This window comes from Falco cherrug, chromosome 6 (assembly GCF_023634085.1).
Source record: "Falco cherrug isolate bFalChe1 chromosome 6, bFalChe1.pri, whole genome shotgun sequence".
Taxonomy (NCBI): Eukaryota; Metazoa; Chordata; class Aves; order Falconiformes; family Falconidae; genus Falco; species Falco cherrug.
Window position 1 is genome coordinate 76420538 of NC_073702.1, and position 21128 is coordinate 76441665.

The 21128-nt window shown below is 41.6% G+C and overlaps 1 protein-coding gene across 1 annotated transcript in view; it reads right to left on the reverse strand.

Annotated features, from left to right (window-relative positions):
• LOC102052608 (opsin-5-like) overlaps positions 1-20757 on the reverse strand; it is a 28749-nt gene extending 7992 nt beyond the window's left edge. The window contains exon 1 of the mRNA XM_055714722.1: positions 431-20757. Within this exon, the coding sequence (XP_055570697.1) occupies positions 431-503 (73 nt within the window). The 5' untranslated portion in view covers positions 504-20757. The remainder of the gene's footprint in view (positions 1-430) is intronic.
• Between the last annotated feature and the right edge of the window lie 371 nt (positions 20758-21128).

Below are 21128 nucleotides of genomic sequence, written 5' to 3' on the forward strand. Positions count from 1 at the left end.
TTTTATACCAGTTCACCCTACCGAGACACAGCTGCTCTTCAAGCATAATGACACCTCCTGCCCCCACCAAGGGTCTGACCAAAGCTGCTCTGCCCTGCTCAGCCTTATGAGATGGGCTGCCTCCTCTCCCAGTTCACGGGGCTGATATGCCAGGATAAGCAGCAGACAACTTATTTCGAACACTCGTGATGCCGCAAACTTGTGCTGGCAAGTCTTCAGCATCGAAACAAAAGATTGCAAACCTGAGAGTGAAGATTAATCCTGGCATTCAATGCACTCAAAAGCACTAAGGAGGGGATCCTGTGTGGAAACCGATTTTCTGTCATTTCCCTCCAGCTTCCTCTGGCTGACCGCAGCACGGATGGGGCAGCCCCCATGTGCCTGCTCCTAGGCTTCAAGCAAACAAGCAGGCTGTGAAGGCAGAACTCACCTATGATCAGAAGAAAGACCCCAGCTCCATAATCCACTATGGGGTGGAGTTTGGAAACGTATTGCTCCTCCATTGTCCTTTGTGGAAGTGGGTGAAGGTTTTAAATCAAAGGCGAAGTGACTGTAGGGGCAAAGAGACTCTTCCTCATGGTTTGCCTGCTGCAGATGTGAGCCGGGCAGTTGGGTGCTGTCAGTGTGAAGGCACCCTCCTGCTTTCTCCTCTCTCCCTCCCTCTCATGTGGCAGGGGAGAAGCCTGGAGTGAGGGAAAGGCTCCCTCCCTGGGGAGGCAGAGTGAAAGCTAGGCAGAGCCACTGCCAGAGCGATCCCGCCTGCCTGGCTGCCTGGCTGGCAGAGCATCTCTCCACCCACCCCCTCCTCTCACACCGCTCTGCTCCTTGCCTTGTCAAGAAACTTCACAATGCAAATCCCCTCAGACCGCCATCGCTGAGCAAAAACAATCGTCGTTCAACCATCAGCAGCCTTGGGAAATAAATCCAGGCTGTGGGATCAGGCAGGGGAAGGAACGTTGGGAGTTTTGTCTCCCAGCGTTATGGCTGAGTATGGGGAATACGAGGCTGGGGTGGGGGATTGCTGTGTTGAAGTGTCAGAGGAAAGCTGTTTGCTGCAGGGCTTCGGAGGGGTCACAGTCACACCACTGAAGGCAGGACTTCCAGAGCTGCGCTAGAGGATGCTCAGCCCCGAGTGCACAGCTGCAGAGCACCACAGCAGAACCAAGCTCTGAGTTCACTCCAGTGACACACCAGTGTTTTACTTGGCAAGCAACCAGAGCAACACCTCATATCCAATACCTGAGCCTAAAAATCATCATAATGCTCTCTTGGTCTTTATAAACAATGCCAAATTTTGCTCCAGCCCCCAAATACGTGTTCCAGGCTTATCTATCAATTTACATATGCAGGGTTTGGGTTTGGTGCATGCAAGTTACAGCTCTGTAGTTGCAATGCCATTAACTTGACTTTTAGCCTGGGCACACTGAAGCACAGCCAGCACATTGAAGAGCAGATATATACTACATTATTTAATTCCAGTACCTGGATATGCTAAGCTCCATTAGCATCATTCTCTGCTTGGCCTATTTTACTCTGTTCAGACATAGGGAATTTTAAGATCCCCAAGAGCATGTGTGCAATCTAAGTGGAATATAGGTGCTTCAGTATAGCAGTAGCAGCCTAAATTCTGAAATCTCTAGGAAACTGAGAGATTTTAAATGCTTTGAGTTTCACCAGAAAGCAACTCTAGCCATGCACAGGTATGCTGCCACCTCAGCTTTGCTGAATGCCTCTGTGCTTTTTCCCTGCTGAAGCTGCCTGGGATTTACACACCAGGGATCCCAGCACTGAAGACTTCGAGGAGTTTAATTCAGCAACCAAGTACACACATGCAGCACAGGGCTCAGCAGCACTCACAGCCTTCTCAAGGCAACTTTGTCCTAAAAGCTTAGCCATCCTCTATGAAATGGAGAAATCAGTTTCCTCCTCTGTTTCACAGACTCAGGTACATGTTTTTCTTGTAAGAGGGCTTCATTCTGCAGGTTATAGATGCTTTGAGATGAGGAGAATGACATAACAGGGAGATGCTTTCCTCTCGACTTGAAGCTGGATCGCTCCACACTCAAGTCACAAGATTGGAGGGAGAAAAACCAAATGGTATCAGACTAGTGTGGTGCTGAAGGGAGTCCTTGCTCCAAAAGTTGATATATTTTGCAATGAACAGCTACGGCATTAAAAAAAAAAAAAATAATCCCTCTGCAGGGGTAATGGTGGTTCAGTATTGGCCACTAGCTACAGCTTCAAAGGGAATCAGTCTCACAGAGGTGCTGCTCAGGGTATAGTTATCACCTCAGAGAAACAAAATCCCTTTCTCTGGGACCATGGCCCCACATCAGGATTCCCCACTGGCAGCATGCTGGGTGTTACGCTGACACAGACACAAACCTTATTTTTAAAGGAGATTGAGTACTACCAAGAGTTAGGTGGCTTCATTAGCCCACACAATGCTCTAGTTCCCAAATCCCGCTGCTAGGAGCTAAATGTAGGCAAGATACAGAGGAGGAGAGCAGAAAGGGAATGTCTATTTTTCCATCAGAGAACAAACACTGTAGTTCATACCATTATCAGAATGGAGATTTCAGGAGATGCTACAACCTAATGATTCCCATCCTCAGAAACCACTTCCCTGCGCTAAGCTACTTCTTGACTGGGTCTGGCTTGTGTGTAGTCAGCTCAAGTGTTTCTGAAAAATTCCCCCAGCCCATCCAAGTCACTCCAAAGTCAGTAGAAGCACAAAGGAGTCTGCATGTATTCATGGCATAGATAAGTACTAGGAGATGGAACAGTTCTTCCCCAGAGCTTATAAAATTCTGATTCAGTGACAGAAATTGCTGGCCTGAAAAATCTGAACAGATAAGACAAAAAGTTTGTGAGACTGCTGTTTAAACTGGGCAGCTAGCAAAGCACAAGTTATGGGTAGAGGGGAAGAAAAAACAGGCAAAAGGGACTTTGACTCTTATCTGGGTGAAAAGAGACCAATGTTCCAAACCTTGATCCAATGAAAAGAGCACATGAAGTCCTTACAGAATCACTGAGGCTGGAAAGCACCTCTGAAGTTCATCTAGTCCAAGCCTCCTGCTCAGAAAAGGATCAGCTACAGGATTGTGCAAGGCTGTATCTGAGGGTTTGTATATCTCCAGGGATGGAGACTCCACCACAGGTGGAGCTCCTCCACTGACAACTTATTCCAGTGCCCCTTTGTGGTCTCATTCAAAGTCTCATACAGTTTTCAAATAAAGATACCACCGAACCCAAGAAATCAAGCATCTACTCATTAGATGTTCAGTGCAGATGTCCTTCCCTGAATGTTCCTTGGTAGCAGATATTCAACTGAATGTGGCTGGTTGTTGCAATGCTTCTCAAGGCTTGCCTGTATAAGCAAGTATCAGTTTAGTCTAGGAAGGTAGAGTATATATGATATTAATTATAAAAGGAAGTTGTTCTATAAGAAAAGGCTAAAAAAGGAGAGATATGGTGTCTCAAAAACATGGCTAGTAATGAGAGTGAGTCTTAAATAGCTTGATCAAATCAGTGTAGTCTTTTCAAGAAAGAGAGTTTACCATTTGATCCCAATTTGGGAAGAACTGTCTGCTAGAGTCCACAAAAGACACAGTAATTCCCGTGACAGGAAGCAGAAGATTGCTGCATTCTGACAATTATACCAATATAGTGCACACAAAACCATGATATTGGTAAATTAAATAATGCCAGCACCACAAAGGTTCTGGAATTCGACTGTTCACCTTGTTAAATTCATGGAACAGTTGTCAGCACTGTTTTGGGCTGGGCCAGCTACAACTTTTCTAAGTCATTCCAAGGTTCAGGTCAGCTAAAATTGGCCCAGAACCATTCCCAGCAAGGTCATCAGTTTTGAAGACAAAGTGGCTCTGTTTAGTTCCCTAGTACAGATGTTGCCCGTGAGTTTTGTTCTTATCCTGGGTACACACATTTATCTAAGAAATAGATTCTCAAGGTGCAGTCATTAGATGGGAAGTAACTGTTTTAACGGATTGTTAGCACTCAGACAAAGCTTAAAATGCTGATAAAGAAAAACCTTTGGAAAGTTTCCTGATCTGTGCTACGTGATCAGCTTACCTAATGTTTCTTTTTGTCCTTTCTTGGTGAAAGCATGACAGAAGGCTCAGTTCAGGCAGCCTGATGTCACTCAAACCAAGCCAGATCTCCTGCTTTCCCACTTGTTGCATGGTCCATCCTCTCACTACTGAAATAAGGCATTGAATTTCTTCAGGCAAGCAAAGAGAAACCAGAGGCAAGATTAAAACCTTTTGCTGAGAATTTAATAACTCCCTCGAGACCCCACTGACTACATCAGAAGCCTAATCCTCTTCCAATTTTTGTGGGCACCTTAGATTACACTGTGTGGCTCTTTCATGCTGGTTTAGATGGCATCTCATTTATTGTGAAACTCTGATCTTAGCATTCACATGGGGTAGGATTACATCAACAGTTCGGTTACGAAATGGAAGAAAAGAAAATAAATGATTAAAACCAGAAGAGCTGACTGATCCCAAATCCAGTGCATTATTCATATGTCGTTTAACAACAGCAAGTTGTACCCAGCATTATCTTTCTGCACGTCAGATCAATCTAGATTATCTGTTTACAAACAAAGCATGGTCAAAGTTTATACATCTTGGCAGACCCAATTTTTGGGGACCGTAATTTAGAATTGTTTTGTGAAATTTTGCTTCAGTTTAAGAAAGTCTTCTTTAAATTAGAGAGATGGAAGAATAAAGTTGCTATGTATTCACTTCTGAAAGGTTATATGAAACTTTGAATGAAAAATGAACTCACCATGAAATCATATATACATATTTGTTGTAAATATATACATATATATAAAGCAAGTTCCTATTGTTGATGTAAAGCAGGGTATGGGTTGAGTAATTACTTGATGCTACCAAGGTAGAACATCCTTCAACTTTATTCTTACTTTCCACTTGTGGGGTGTGGGGGGGAAGTATCCTTAATCTGTAGGAACAAGGGAGTTATTCTGAATTACCAGTTTGCCAGTACATGGTAGTTCAATTTGCAGAGATAAGATGTCTCAATGTTTGGAGCTCTTTCAGCTAGGAATATTGAGTTGGGTTTGGTATCATTTGTCAATCATTGATATCTCCTGATATCTAGAGAGGGCTATGAATCTATGTCCCTATCAGCACAGAATTCACGTCTCTCAAAAAGAGTCATGTGTCATTTAGAAAAGCAGAACGGCTTTGCTATTCCAGTTTATCTCCAGCTGCTCTGTCCAGATCTTTTCTTCTGTGAAGACTCTGAGATTTCAGGCTGAGTAGAGGACTGCAAACAGTCTACTTGGGCAGTCCCTTTTGGGTGCTTTCTCCTTACTTCAAAACAAGTCTGATGCACACTAAAGTTTTTTCATTAACAAATGCCACCTTTTTCAAACTCCTTGGAGGAGATAATTTCATCATATTCTCCAGGAATTCCTACAACTTCCTACCATTTAACTATTAGGCTATCTCTGCAGTCTTACTTTTGGAAGCTCATTTTTGAGCTGAGACCTCTAGCTGAGCTTCTAGCTTTCACCTCCATTTATGAAAACCAGAATCAGCATTTAAGTTGAATTCTCAAGAGTCTGCTCATGAAGTTTTATGTTTTCAACAACCAAATCTTGTTTAAGCTGGTATTTGCAACCTCAAGCATAGTAATTTGTAAATTGTTTTCTTCTGGATGTCTGCACTGACTTGCATGTTATTGCCTGAGGGGTTATTTACAAAGTCTAAATTTGGTCTAGGGACACCAGCCTCCCTAGCTTCCCCCTACAGTAACTGAAGGTAGCTGCCCCCTTGAAGAATCCAGCTTGGATCAAGAAATTTTGCTCTTTCACTAAAAACATTTTTACATATAATACTGCTAGTTAATGCAGTCAAAGTGAGTACAGCTCTCCACCATAGCAATTAGAGACTCACCAGGAAAACCGGACTTGCAGCTGTTATTCCAGAGTGTTTGACCCCAGAGCAGAAAATCGACCCCAAACACAAGAACATCTTGTATGCGCAGGACTGAAAGATGATTTTAAGACTTTTTATATCACCTTTATTCTTCACTTTTAAGAGCTGTTCAGTGCTACTGGCAGTTTGAGGTGAGAGTAAATAGCAGTTTAACACTAAATGAATGACCAGCGATTGAGATGTGAGGAAACAAAAACTTGTACAGCTTCCACACTAGGACTAGTAAGTATATCATGGAACTAAAGCCAGAAGCTCACATGTATTAAACAGTGATGCCATCAGCTTTTGTAGCTGGTAACCATTGATACTTATTCTGCATTGGTGAAAAAGAGAGGACAAGATGTAAGCTGTGAGAACAGTTGCATGTGGAGTAAAGCTGTGTCATGTCCCTGACAGGACAAGCCAGCTCTTTTCAACTGGGCAATAGGCTGCCCTCTGAGGGATAATTTTTTTAAACTTTTTTTTCCCCAGAGTTCACAAATATGAAATGAAAGGCACTAATTTGAGAAGCAATATGAAAACAAGACAAAGCAGAAACATAGCATGAGGTGGAAAGGGAAAGATGGTAATGCGATATGAAAAGGTTAATTCAACATCCAAGTATGAAGCGTATTATAGGTTTTTCTTTCAAAGGCGTAAGAAGACAGACACTAATTCACTGCGAGTGGAAAGGAAATGGCACCAAAGGTGCTAACATAATATGAAAACTACTATTATGTCAGGAAAAGAGACAAACAAAATGTATTGCCCGTGGTGTGGAATTTGACGATGGAAACCTGCTCACACTTAACACGGTGACAGTGTTCCCAGATCTCAGTTTAATAGTAGTATGAACAGCACTAACCCTCTCATTTTCAAGGTTTCAAAGACAAATTCATATCCTGTTATGCTGGATATTGCATCAATAATCACAAGGGGACACTTGCTTGCAGTTCACGTAATTTTCCAACTGTTTATTCAGTAGTTTTTGGTAGCAAACTCCACTGAATTTTCCTTTCCTTTGCATTTTGGTCCTGCACTTCATGGTTCCTCTGTGTCATTAAGACCATGGGAAAAAGTCATACAACTTGTAGAATGGACCACCCAGCAGTCTACCATCACAGGAATATCACTGTGTAGTAGCTTTGTATCTTCATCCTCTGCGCACCTCTAGGCAGACTGCAATGACATGCAAGACATGCAAGAGCATGGCTAAAGGGAAGGATGAACTGGGAAGCAATGCATTGCAGCTGCGTGCACACCAAAAAGCCAGTGAACAGATTGAATCGCTCAAGACTCTACAGTTCTGTGTAACTGTAGCATGGTGGCAATGAAGACTTGACTGTCTGTGATCCTAAGCTCAGAAGTGTCCTGGAAGCAACAAAATAGAAATAATGCCACTGGGAGCCAGACATCAGAAAGGGCTCACAGTGTGTAGGGTTGGGACCATACCTGCCCAGATCCCTCCAGCAGCACTGGGAGCAGGAAGGCCAGCTCTTCAGGACTCTCCCCAGCCTCAAGACTAGTCCCAGCTCTTCTTCTCCTTTGTCTCTTTTTCATATGACCTAGTGCTGATTTGGACTCATTCCTTCCTGATTTGAATGACAAAACTCAATTCTCTCCACTTTGTCCGGGAATCATGCTGAGAGGTAGCAGTGCCCCAACAGCACAGGTGAAACTGGTCCTTCTCTTTGTTCTTTAACTTTGGTAGCAGGACTAGGATCTGGCAGAATCAAGACAGGACAAAACAGGCTGTTTGTCATGCAGGGTCCTATGGAATGGCAAATACTAGAGGGCCCTTTTGAACATAGGCATGAGGACAATAAAACCCACCCAGTGCTGCCTCTGGTAGATTCCATTGATTGCATTCTTGCTTGTGTTGGTGTTGCATGTTCCACTGAAGGACGGAAAGGGGAATTTGTTTTGAGGAGAGTTTGTTAGATTTATTTAAAGGTAGTCAGAGGAAAGGCTTACCAGAGTAGGAGATGAGATCAAGGTATTTTTAATACTTTTGGGGACAGAGCTGAAGTATATACTGATATTCTTTAACCAAATGGTGCAACCTAGTTGTGTTTACACCATGGTGTCTCTGGACACTCTGGGTTTACAAACACTGCCTGCAGAACTGAAGCTCCAAGGCTTCAAAGGCAGGAATACAGCAGACCAGGAGTGTGACACCAAAGCAAACATGGCTGTTTATCCAGCTACTGCAGACAGACAGTGGATTAGGGTTCAAGTGTGCAGTCATATGGCACTAGAGATGAACTTGATGGTACTGCTCTGGCCCTGCTATTGCCTACTGTGTGATACTCATTAAGTCACTTTTTTCTTCTTTCTGCCTCTGAGTTATTCACTGAGATCGTACATTTTTCAAGGTCTGACTGATCTCCTACTATTTCTGCTCAGTGTCTGGTAACAATGCAGTGCCATTACCGGCTTGTGCCTCTCAGCACCATTGTGATACAACAATAGTTTTAAGAAGGAGGCCAATTTTCTTTCATATTAGGATTTGGGTAATTTTACTCTTACTAATTTATAAAGGGACCCACACTGGGAATTCAGAAATGCCAGGATTACAACTTATTATTTAGAGACACTTGGAAGAGAAAAATAGCTGAGAGACTGAATCCCATAAAAATATGCTGGAAAATATGAGTGGAAATTCATGGAGATGCTTCTCTTGGATGGAAAAGAACAGGTTTCCTTGTTCAATCTGAAACACAATGTTTAATGGAGAAAGAAAACAGAAAGACTGGGAAACAGACACAACAGAGACTTGATGATAACAAATCTCTTATTAGGTAGAATGGGGAAGACAAAACTTCTGTTCCACAATAAGCTGTGGTGGCACCAACAGTACCTTTTAAATGACTCTGTTAAGGACAGCATTCAGTGTAGCTGCCTGCCTGGCAACTACTAATGCAACAATGCACTGCTAAGGCAACATCCCTGGACCTTAACTTCATGTGAAAGACATTGCTTGGCTGAGTGTGTTTAAGGGTGCTGAGCAGCAGGGATGGCACCAGAAGCCTCATGTCAAGACCCTCTGTTGTTTTCATGGTCTTTATCAAATTTGCAAAATCATGTTCAGGTCTCTTTTTCAGCCTTCAGATTGTATTTATGTGAGTGAGAGAAGTCACAGGTATTCTGTCTTGAGTTCCTTTCCGTGGCCTTTTGACCATTTCAGCCAAGTAGTGCTTAATCCTCACTATACAAGTGCCAGGCTTCAAGCTGGCTGTAAAAATGGCACAGAGTGGGACTGTGAGACAAAGAAGAGAAACTACCATACTACTTTCTTGATATTATTAGATATTAGGCACTAACATTTTAATTGCTTGAGTTTTCCAAGTTAACTGAGTTGCAGCTACATGTTGCTTTCAGGCAGCACATCCCACACCTCTGCACTGAAAGGTGCTTTAGGGTTTACTTCCTAGCACTTCACCCCTTTGCAGTGGTGAGAAATGTCGTTTTCAGGGGTATAAGAATCATCAGATGGTTTGGGTTGGAAGGGACTTTAAAGATCAAGTAGTTCCAAACCCCCTGCCGTGGGCAGGGACATCTTCCACTAGACCAGGTTGCCTAAAGCCCCATCCAACCTGGTCTTGAGCACTGCCAGGGATGGGGCAGCCACAGCTGCTCTGGGCAGCCTGTGCCAGTGACTCACACCCTCACAGCAAAGCATTCCTTCCTGATATCTAATCTAAATCTACCCTCTTTCAGATTAAAGCCATCCCATCTTGTCCTATCACTCCATGCCCTTGCAACAAGTCCCTCTCCAGCTTCCTTGCAGGCCCCCTTTAGGTACTGGCAGGCAGCTATAAGGTCTCCCCAGGGCCCTCTCTTCTGGTTGAGCAACCCCAGCTCTCTCAGCCTGTCTTCATAGGAGAAGTGCTCCAGCCCTCTGATCATCTTTGTGGCTTCCTCTGGACTTGCTCCAACACCTCTGTGCCCTTCTTATGTTGGGGGCCCCAGAGCTGGATGCAGTACTGCAGGGAGGTCTCATGACAGTGGAGTAGAAGAGATCATCTAAGTTGCAGAAAATAATTCCCACAAGTGTTAATAACTTGCAGTCAGGTGCTGCACTCATTGCTCTTGATACTTGACAGAAAACAAAAGTGGGATCAGGGGATAAGTAAATAATTTAGTGGATATTTCCTGTATTTGCACAGAGAAACTTTCAGCTATTTCCTCCGTGTTTAAAAATGGCTCAGCTATGCTTTGCTAACATGGAGTTGTCCCTCTGATTACCTTCCAAGGGCCACTCTGCAGTTAAAAACTAGTAAGAAGATAAAAGTCCTTCAAAAAGCTATGCATCACTGCAGTGTTCTGCATCTCCAGGTATGTATGACACAAATTCCTCCGCTGCTTAAGTAATCTGTACATTGGAAAATATAGTCTCACTTTTAAGACACTGGCTCAGATAATTCTGTAATAGACCATGTTTAAAAACAGCAATTGTGAATACTTTCTGCACTCAATTACACTGAAAAAACAGAGATGAACCTAGCCTCAGAAAAAAACCACCAAACAGTCTTGTGGTAAGGGCCCTGGGGAGTGCTGAGTTCAGTTCCTTCCCTTGCCACAGCCTTCCTGTCTGCTCTTCGGCAAGTGATTAAATCTTTCTGTGCCTTAATGCCCCAAAATTAAACTATGGATATCAACAAAGCTTTCTTCTTCTTCTTCATTACATTCCTTAAATTGCTAGCACGCTTCGTGGCAGAGTTCTGGCCTGTGCAAAATCAGCATTCCCTCAGGCAATGTCTGGACATGATTCAAAGGCTATCAGTATGCCAGGGACCATTCCTGGTGGGTAGTTTCCCTCCTGTGTTGGGATGCAAGAAGGTTTAGGCAGGTAGATCCAAGCTGTGCTACGCCACCTGCCCTGCTGCTCAGAGCACAGCTAATGGCTTGTTTTACTCACATAAGCACAGAGCCTGGGAGCAAAAGGGGCTTGTTGATGTGGTCTTGTTGAACTCACATCAGTGCATGGGGGCAAAGCCCCATGACCCACTTGGGCTTATCTGGAAGTAGAGATGCTTGTCATTTGGATAATCCTTCCCCAAGAGCATTTTCTATTCAGTCTGTATTGCAAACATGTTTGTTTGTTTGTTTGTTTGCAGGCTCCACCTCCTCATTAGGAGAGAATCTCTGTATTCATTCAGAAGGAAAAATTCTAGGCCATCTTTATCCATTACAGTTATTTAGAAAAACTCTGGCAGCCTGAATACAGCAGACACAAAAACGATGAGGTAAATAAAGAACCATAATTATGAAGCTTTTTTTTACTTATCATTTCCGTGTTACTGACTTGTGACCATTTTAATGCGTGGAGTTGACAGGATAATATTAATCTATTTTTGCCTGTAACTGGATATATTAAAATATTTGTCTGTCATGTACTTAAATGGATTTTATAACCCTAACATTAGAAGCAAAACTTATTTATCAGCTTGTAACTGAATATATTAAAAACTGTCACATGTACTTTAGTGGATTTTATTATCCTAATATTAGAAAAAATCTATTTCAGCTAAACAAAACCATTTAGAAATTTCAAATCTAGTTTAGACTGGTCATCCAGACTTCTAGAGTCGATGGTGAAAGACAGGCGTTCTTGGTGGAGAAATATGCACCTTATCTGAATGAGACCGGTTGCCATTTGGAAGTGCGTTTTGACATTACAGGGAGCACAGAGAGGTGTCTTAAGCAAACCATTTGGTTTGTGGTGGTTGGATTTGCTTGAATTAAATCCTGTCCTGACAGACTTAATCCAGGCAACACAAGAAACCTATAAGGAAGGATGAACTGGAACCCAGGTGTCTCAGATATTGAGTTAAGGCTTTAAACTTTGCGTATATTCTCCTTGTTTCCATTACTACTAAAATCTGAAATTCCTCAGACCATGCAACAGCCATGAATCCTGCTTGCTATTTAAAATGAAAAAGTATTTTAGCCATCCAACTTTAATATTATTTTCGCAAAGTTTTTAAATTACCGTTTTTTTCCTGTAGAAATACAATTAGGACAATGATGTTATCAGTACTTGAATGATCCTAGTTTGACTAAGTCCTATCATACTGACCTGGATATATGGGGGAACATGAGTTTGCTACTTTGTTGGTACCTGTAAAGCTCGTAAGGCAATAGTATGTCCTCTGAGGTATTCTCTAGGCACAAAAGAGTAATCTCTCCCAGAAACTGAAAAGGAACATTGTAGCAGTGGGGTGAGTAAAAGTATAAGTATTGCAAAAGCACCCACAATGCCACAAAAATAAGACAAATCCTTAAACCCTCATGTTTTCTCTCCAAAGTCCTCACTTGCCCCAAAAGCTATAATGTCCTTTCGTGTTAGTTACTGTTAATTAATGAAGTTTCAAACTTCAGTAATACAGTTCAATAATGTATCTCCTCTTATCAGTTCTCCCTTAAATAAGCAACACCTCTGCCTGTCTGGGAGGGAGGAAGAACATGCAGTTTTATCCCAAAAGTTTTGTCTACCTTGAATTCTTACCAAAGGTACTTTCAGTCCCCTCATCACCAGAGGTAGGTTGTTTAATCCACCAGACCTGCTAGTGAGATATAGGCTTCAAGATGGTCAAATGGTGTAAGGATAGAGATTGTATGTCATGGAAACAGTTATTGACAGATTCACATTCTGGTTACAGTCCTGTAAATGTTAGTTACCCACAGGTACCCATTACAGCACAGTCAGAGACAGGAACCCTCCACATGAAACATCATCCCACCTCCCTTCAGCTGGAGGTAACCTGCCCTTCATAGATCATAACAGGAACCTATATAATCAGTTTAAAATAGACTCCTTCACTTACTCCTGTCTCTGGTGGGCCAGCTGACCAGACTGCTGTGGCTCTTTGAGGAAGGAGGTTAACACCCAGATTGGATGGGGAAGCTGTTCTTTGTAAACCACAGACCAGTGGCAGCCTTGGATCAGATGGACAAAGGGAATAAGTATTGGTTGCTGTGATAATGAAGACTGTGGAGATCAACCAAGCCAGAGGAGACTCAGGCACCAAGGGAAGGGATTCTTGTGTTAACGTATACTAACAGGATAGCATATACACAGCACTTACAACTGAGTGAGCCCCCATATTAGTCTATGACTCACTTTGTTCTGCCAGCACTGCTGCAAGAGTGGCAACCTTTGGCAAAACATTAATAATAAAAAACAGAAGAATGATGTTATCTTAAATTGTGGCACCCAGCTGCTAAATTAATGTATGCCGAAATCCCAGGGTTTGCAAAGCCTGCTGAAGCCAGTGGAAAGATTCCCCTTGACCTCAGTGGGCTGTGAATCATTCTCAAATGAAAATGGAGCTCCAGTTCTAGTTGCTGTTCTCATCTCCATGCAGATTAGTTTCGGGACAGATCCCATATCAGCCATGATGTTGGTAAAACTATTTGCTGCTGATAAGGTGAAGCATATCCTCATTGTACTCTGAAGTGAGGATGGGATGAGTTCATGTAATCCTGTTAGACATCTACATCTAAGTTAATTACCCTCTGCTTCTCTGGTACTCAATGGAGAGAAGTCAGCATTTCATCTGTAACTCATCACTCCAAAATGGACATCTAAAATAGGTCAGATGACTCATACTCTAAATGCCTGTTTCTTCCCATTGACAATAAAGGGAGCCTGAGGTAATTTTCTCAGATTCAGACATTGACATGTGGTCAGAAGAATTTCTCTCCAAGCATCTTCATTAGACAAGCTTCAAAAATGTTGTTTTTATATCTGATTGCTAAATCAAACAGCTCAGTCAACACAAGATCCTAGTGGAGACAGGTTCAGGTAAACGCAGGTGGCTTGGAGTTGTCTTGCATTAACTACAGGGCTTTGCCTCAGCAGGAATTGATATTAACAGCTTTAAAATATACTAAGTTTTTCGGTGACAAGATGGCCTTCGATGTGCCCTGATCTGGTTACGTGTTCTGGGTGACAGGTTCAAAATGGTCTCAGGTATATTCCAAAACAATAACGGAATGGACAAGCCACTTCAAATTATTGCTATTACTTTGTCCTCAGCAAGCCCTCATCCCACTGGTGAACAGGACAGCATGAAATTCAGCACCAAATTCAAACCTAAATGTGCATGTCTACCACACAATCCAGGCTGTCCCGTTGTACTTACTGGAGAACTAGTCAACAGAAGCAATAGAGACTGGAAAGTAATTCACCTGCCTAAATGTAGGTATCTACTTTAGAGTGACTTGGACTACAATCCAGGCTCTGTTTGCTGTAGGAAATCCCTCTCCAAACCAGGAATTTGGCCACCAGCTCCAGCGTAGTCACTACACAAAGAAAGTAGCTAAAATTAGGTAACTGTAGTTTAATCCCGTCCACTGGAAACTGCTCACTTGGTTGCCCAGTAATAACATCGTTACCTGGACCATATCCTGACAGGATAGAGAGTGATGAGATGTGCCATATCCTGGACCACTAGAACTGTTATGTCAGGAGATGATGAACTAGTACATAGATAAAAAGAATCCAAAATAAGCTTTGAAGTAACAATTTCATTCTGAAGTAAAGTTTTCTATAACATATAACATAACATTAAATATATGTTTCTTTAAAGCAGCACTTTTCTAAAGGGACAGGAAATTTTTTATACTTGTGGTTTTGCTCATACTGGAAATGAAAATATACAGTGAAACTTCGACATTTGCCATGAAATGGAAACACTGAGTTTCAGACAGCTCAAGTAAATTCAATAAAGCCCTGCAAAGACAAAGTGTACAATATCTTTAGCACAACCAAAACCATAAACTGCCTCCACAAGGGGACATGTAAGTATGACTGCCAGTCTTTGTTCTGTCGGTCTGATCCCTTCCACCAGATGTTTCTTGGATGATAGTCCAGACACACCAATATAAAGCTTCTCACGAAATTACCCAAAACATAATAAGAGTCCTTGTGTATTTGAAAAGCTCTATTCAGAAACACAGCTTCTAACTTGGCACTTACCCTCAAAATATTCACGATTGTCAGCAGCTATTAAAAACAATAATAACAATGGCTATTTCCATAATAGCTGTATTTTGAAATCTCAGAGCACTTTGTGAACTTAAGAGACTTATCTGAGATGTACAGACTCATATCATCTATTAGGGAATGCAGCTCCCTCCGGGGCATGAACTGGACTTCTGTTCTCAAAAATTCTACAAAGAAATACAGATAAGGCATGAATACAGATTTCTGAAAATTGAGCCCAGTTTGGATTTTCAGGTAGGCTGAGTAAGTTTTGCTGTCAGGCTCTGCCTGGAAACTATACTTAACCTTAGAAAGAGGGGAATGATTTCTTTTTTAATGAGCAGCAGTAAGTAGAATTTCTCTTTTGCACTAGAGAGATGGCATAAGGTTTCAAGTACTATAATAGTAGACAAGGGAACTGGTGCAAGGAGATAGCATGGGCTGCAGAATTGTCACAGCAATAAATAACATTAACTGTCTTTTGGGTTCCCATTGATACAGCACTGAGATGGCACCTGGGACACTAGGACTGTGTTCCAGCTTTCTGTTTAGGCAAGAGAGTCCTTTGTGTTGGGGTTTTTTTTTTATCTCTAAAATGAGATCTCTCCTTTGTAATATCTTTTGAGAAGCCTGTCTTAATACATATATGGTTTGTTTTGTTTCTGAGTAAACCACAACTACTCAAGTAACTTTAGCTAGGGAGAAGTCTGTCAGTGTGAACCTTTCCACTTCTGGAATATGTGCTAAATGCAGGCACAGCAAATGATGTTCTGGAAAAAAAACAAATGCTGTTTTTGTCTGCCAGGAAAAGAATGAAGTGTCTTCCTATAGCAGGTCACAGGTTGGTGTCTGCGGAATCACCAGCTAGTGGCTTGGGACAGTTTAGAGAAATCATGTGTGCCAAATAAGTTTCTTCCTACTCCCTCTCCTTGGAAAACTCTTTCAATTGAGCATTATATGAACTATATTTGTCAGAGCAATGCTTGCTTGTGGGCCTCATCTGTGCTTAACTACAACATAGCCATGGCAAATGTAATGCCTTTTGACTGATAAGTCACCTTAGTAATCATCCTACTCTAATGACAAGTCCATGCCACTCGGTGAATGCCTCAATCACATCTAACATGCTGTGTAATTGTCACTTATTCAAAACAAAATGATGGGGAAAAAAAGACTATTTTGTATTTGCATTAACGGAGTTTGCTTGAAGCTAGACTTGGTACTCTGCAATGTGCGGAGGGAAATCAACTATGGAGAGAATTTTTTTATCACATAAAATGCCCCAGTGTTTTTCCATTATTAAAAGTAACCTAACTATTTTAGGATGGAATGATCTAAGGTGGAAGGAACATACAAAAATAGGCTAGGAGGGACCTGATGTGTTTAGCTGAGGAAAAGGTTGCAAATATGAAAAGCTTTGGCTTCTTTTCCCTAATTTTCCATAATTTTAAATCCTGACAGCATGAATAATATAGTTGATTTTTGCTATGATTATAAAGCAGCTGCAGAATATATACCAACGTTGAAAAACAGCTGAAAAACCATTTATGTAGTTTGTTTTCAATTGAGACACCCCTCCCAATTGCAGAAAAGTAACCAAGATGACTATAATTCCATAAGCTGCATCTGATCAGCATATAGTTCGGGTTTTGGAGGGATTTTTAAAGAAATCTTCTGAAACAAACAAACAAAAAGAAGTTATTCATATGTTATAGTCAGAAAAAATATCTTTTTATGTAGTCAAATGAAATATCCTTTTGGCAGCCCATAACAGAAATCCTAACTGAGGTTTCTTCCTCTTCATGTACCAATTTAGTCTCTCTTGCTGATGACTTTAGTGATTAGTGGACTAAATTTGCAGACAGAAGCTTCTCAGGAAGTTACAAAGGTACATTTGGAAGGGAGTCATCTAAAGTAGTTTCTCTGGTCATTCCCTCTGTTTCTCTGTCTTGGGAAATTATCCTTGGCCCATGTTAACTCCTGAACTCCGTATGGAAATCTCTTAGGAAAGTTTTAGTTTGCCTGGATCCAAGCCAGGCCAGTACTTTGTTGACAGTATAGATGGATTGAGTTCTGCTGCCTTGTGCAGGTGTCTGTCACTGTTTAATTTGTTGGTGTAGCCTGGCAGAGACAGAGATGGATGGATGACTTCCAAATGGCAACTGGGATCTAGCCACCCAGTTTTGGAGGGTAAGAGAAATTTACAATAGGGTGTGACCAGATGACACCAAAAGGCCTCCAAACAGCAAAAAAGGACTGCCACATGCAAAAAACATGTCAAGAACCAGCTAAACGATCAAGTAATATCCAGTCAAAAGAAGCAGAACGTTCTCCATTTTGAGTGAGGTGCCCTAGCCATTGAGTTCAGTTTATCATGCTTTCAGGTTGGTTTTCAATTCTTGTGCCTGTGAAGAAACTTTTCCATAAAAAAATCATGTGTAGTTTATTTGATCTGGTGTGGATGTTTTATTTGAGGTTATTTTAAGTCCATTAAGGAATACACCAAAACTAAATAAAGAAGCTTTTTACTGCTACTCATGTTCAGCCAACTGAATTGAGCTTGTAGCCAATATTATCAATGGAGTCTAGAGAGGGATTAGCTGACCAAATGTAGCAGGTAGACTGCATTGTCTAACTAAAGGTGTTGACCCATCTGAGATGCCCTGATTTATCTTGCCTGGTCTACAGATGGTCTTCCAGAAGGGCTCATTTTCCCCTTGTATCTGTCATACCTGCCAGCTGCCACAGATATCTCATATGCCCTATGAACCTCAAATGGTTCTAGACACCCGTGTTTAGGCAACTGAACAATGTCTGTAGTGGCTCATCAGCTTAATTGCTCCCCAGGGTCTGCCTTCTATAATGGGAGCTTAGACATTTGCTCCACCTGTAGACACATGTGGTGAAGGTCTCTTAATCTGTAGCTCAGTGTAATTTTAAAGACTTGTGTCAGTTCATAGATGGCCTTCTAGCACTGTTTTAAATGCTTTGTGATATGCGTGACATTTTCACGGGGCTGGCCAATATGACACAATTACGATACCTGCTCCTTCTAGACCAGCATCAGAAGAACCAATCGGGTAGGCTAAGGTTTCCCAGTCAGCCAAAGGCACCTACCTATGTGCAGGTAACTGCACTGAGCTTCATGTCTTGATCATACCCTGTCCACCAACAAAGCTGGTTGCTTCTTGTCTGCGCAACATGTATTTTAGTCTTACATGCTTCACTGAAGAAAACTTCACACAGATGGTAAATCATTAAATTCCTTCCATTAAGCAAACATACTTTCCTTCAGCTGCGGGTTACCCAGCAACAGACAATTTGGCAGCAATAGACTTATTTTTATGATTAACCTTGTCAATCCACAGGCACTTGCTTTCCCAAACAGCTGACCTTTTCCTACAATATTATTTTTGACAAGTGATGGCTCATTACTCTCCGTTAAACTGTCAGTATTTTAATGTTCAGTTTTCAAATTATTATCAAAGGTGGAGGCACCAATATCCTATATTAAGATTTCCTCACATTTTCCACAATGAAGCCTTGCTATGCTGGAACTTTCAAGCTGAAATTTCCTTTGCCACATTTGTTTCACATGGATATTTTTTCAGAAAGGTTCAATAAAAAAAATAAATCAGTCATTTCCAAGACCAATGTTAAGAAATATTTTTTGTATGGAAAATAATACAAATAATCAGTCATACACTATTGCTGAAAAGCTCTAGCATTTCTGTGCTTTGATGCAGGAATCTGAACTCGAGCCATACATATAACCCTGGGACAATGTTGTGTCTTTGGCTGTTCTCATTATGTTCTTCCAAACACAATACAGCTCTGAGCCCCTCCAAAAATCAGTTTATACATGCTCAGGAGAGACTTAGTTTGACAGCTGTATTGTCCAGTGTGCTGGCATTCCTCCCAGCACACTCCTTTTTCCACCACCTCTTGCATCATTAGGCCCATCCACCCTGGAGTCACTGAGGCTGAGCAAGGCCTTCCCTGTAAAGATTTCTCCAAGAAGCTGCAGGTCACCAGAGTGCTGGATAGAGATACAGTGAACAGAAGGAATTGCTGGAGCCCCTACCATGCAAAGAAAGTTGTGAACTGAAGCAAATTAAGATTTCTGAAAAATTATGATAAGCCTGGGTGTCAAAAGATTTTGGAGAGAAAGAACAAGGCAAGAGAGCAGAAAGATGAGAATCTGGGGAATGCAAAAAGAAAACTGGCAGGTAGGAAAAAGGGACAGAAAACTATAAAAGAATAGAAATAACAGCAGAGGGAAGAACAGATTCTGCAATGTTTCTTGCAGAACATGGGCAAGAGATGAAGGGAAGTGGATGGCTTATGTGTTTTACCATTAAAACACAAAACCTCCAGGACTCCCTCTCTTCTAGGGAAACAGCTGTGACCAGGACTGCAGGACAGAAATATTTGGTATCATCTCTTGTTCCTCTCTCAAACTGCAACAAACCCCACAACCCAGAATTTTTGGCTAATTGTTCAGACCAAAACTGAAACAGAACAAGGTCTTAAAAAAAAAAAGGATTTGTCAGGATGGGTTTGGTACAATGCTCTGGGTGATGCTCTGTTTGTGTTGAGAAAGGAATGTACTCTGAATAATTAGAAAAGGTTCCACTGACAATGTTAAAGGAATGTGCTCTGAATAATTAGAAAAGATAAGGTGGGCACCTGAAGGAGATAAGCAGACCATTCAGTCAGGAAATCGTTTAACAAAGAAAATTGAAAGGTCTATTCCACCTCGATCCCACCTATTATGAATGGAATGACTTGGTGTCAAAATCAAATGAATATGTATGTAAAGATGTTGTAACCTCTCATGAAAACTGTATAAATCACCTAACTTTTCACTGAAAACTTTGGAGCTAGTTGGTCCGGTGTGAATCGGGTAGCTCCCCAACGTTGCATGAAATAAATACCTTTGCTGCTTAAAGACAAAATTAGTCTCTGAACAGTTACTTTGTGCCGTTTTGGCATCAAAACAGGAAACAACATTTAGGTTTTAGTGTGTTACGAGCTCTTTCTGCATACCTTCAAGAACAGCAGCTTTGGTATCAGACTGGTCTCCGAGTGTGGCTTTATAAAAAGCAGTTCTTTGATTCAGAACTTCTCAGTCCTTGCTGGCAGGCATTCTCCATCTTTCACATCAGAAAGGCACAAGAGAACTGCAGGGAAAGCAAAAGAGCAAATTCAGAAGAATGGACTATGCTCAATTTAGCAGAGAAAGGGCTGTGTATTTCCAGGTTTTCCTGAATTCTACCTTGGATATTTTTGCCTCCTGATTTAGGGAAATGCTGTGTATGACAATAAACCAAACTCTGTTTCCAATTACCAAGAGCTGCAAACACTTGCATAATAGCACTGCACTGTTCTCTTAAAGCAATGTGAAGAACTTGAAACACTTTGCAAACAACAGTGATTTACACAAACCTGGAGAAAAATGAAGAGGGGAAATCAAATTTCCTGGCTCCTATGCCCTAACCATAAAACCAAATTTCTTCCCCAGTCTCACAGTTTTAACAAGCTCAAGGTGAACTTAATGACAAGGAGATCAGCTTTGGGGCAGAAAGTATTTAAAAGAGGAGTGCACTGCGGACTTTCTGTGACTGTCTCAATCCCCAGCTGCACCTCTCTGTGGGCATTTGTTGCTAGAAGGCTCTGTCCCAAAGTGTTGCTCAGCTCTTTGTCAATGACTAGCTCCTCACTGATGTGTTCTCTTCCCTCTGGAACATACTTTAGTGAAGCTGTTTGGAAAAAAAAGAGTTGGCAGCAGTGTGAAAAACAACCCAGCAGGTTGTACAATAAAAGAAGCCATCTAGTTACTAAGTCTTGGTCTGTTATTGCAACATCCTGGCTCTTAAAAAGCTCTCAGTCATTGTAGATCATAGTCCTAATGCAGCTGATATTGTGCTGACCAACCCTCCTAGAGATATTTTTCCTCTTTATGTTAGCTGATTAATGATTTCATTTCCAACTCATCCAGCCTGCTTCTATGCTATTCCAGCTGGATCTGTATTCAGTTACCTCTTCTCCTGCTCTAATTGCCAAACTGTAACTGCTCTTACATTATCTTCCTAGGAAAATTTCTCTGACTCCCCCTAGTCTAAAAGTGACATTATATTTTACCCCTGGAGCTTCAGGCTTTT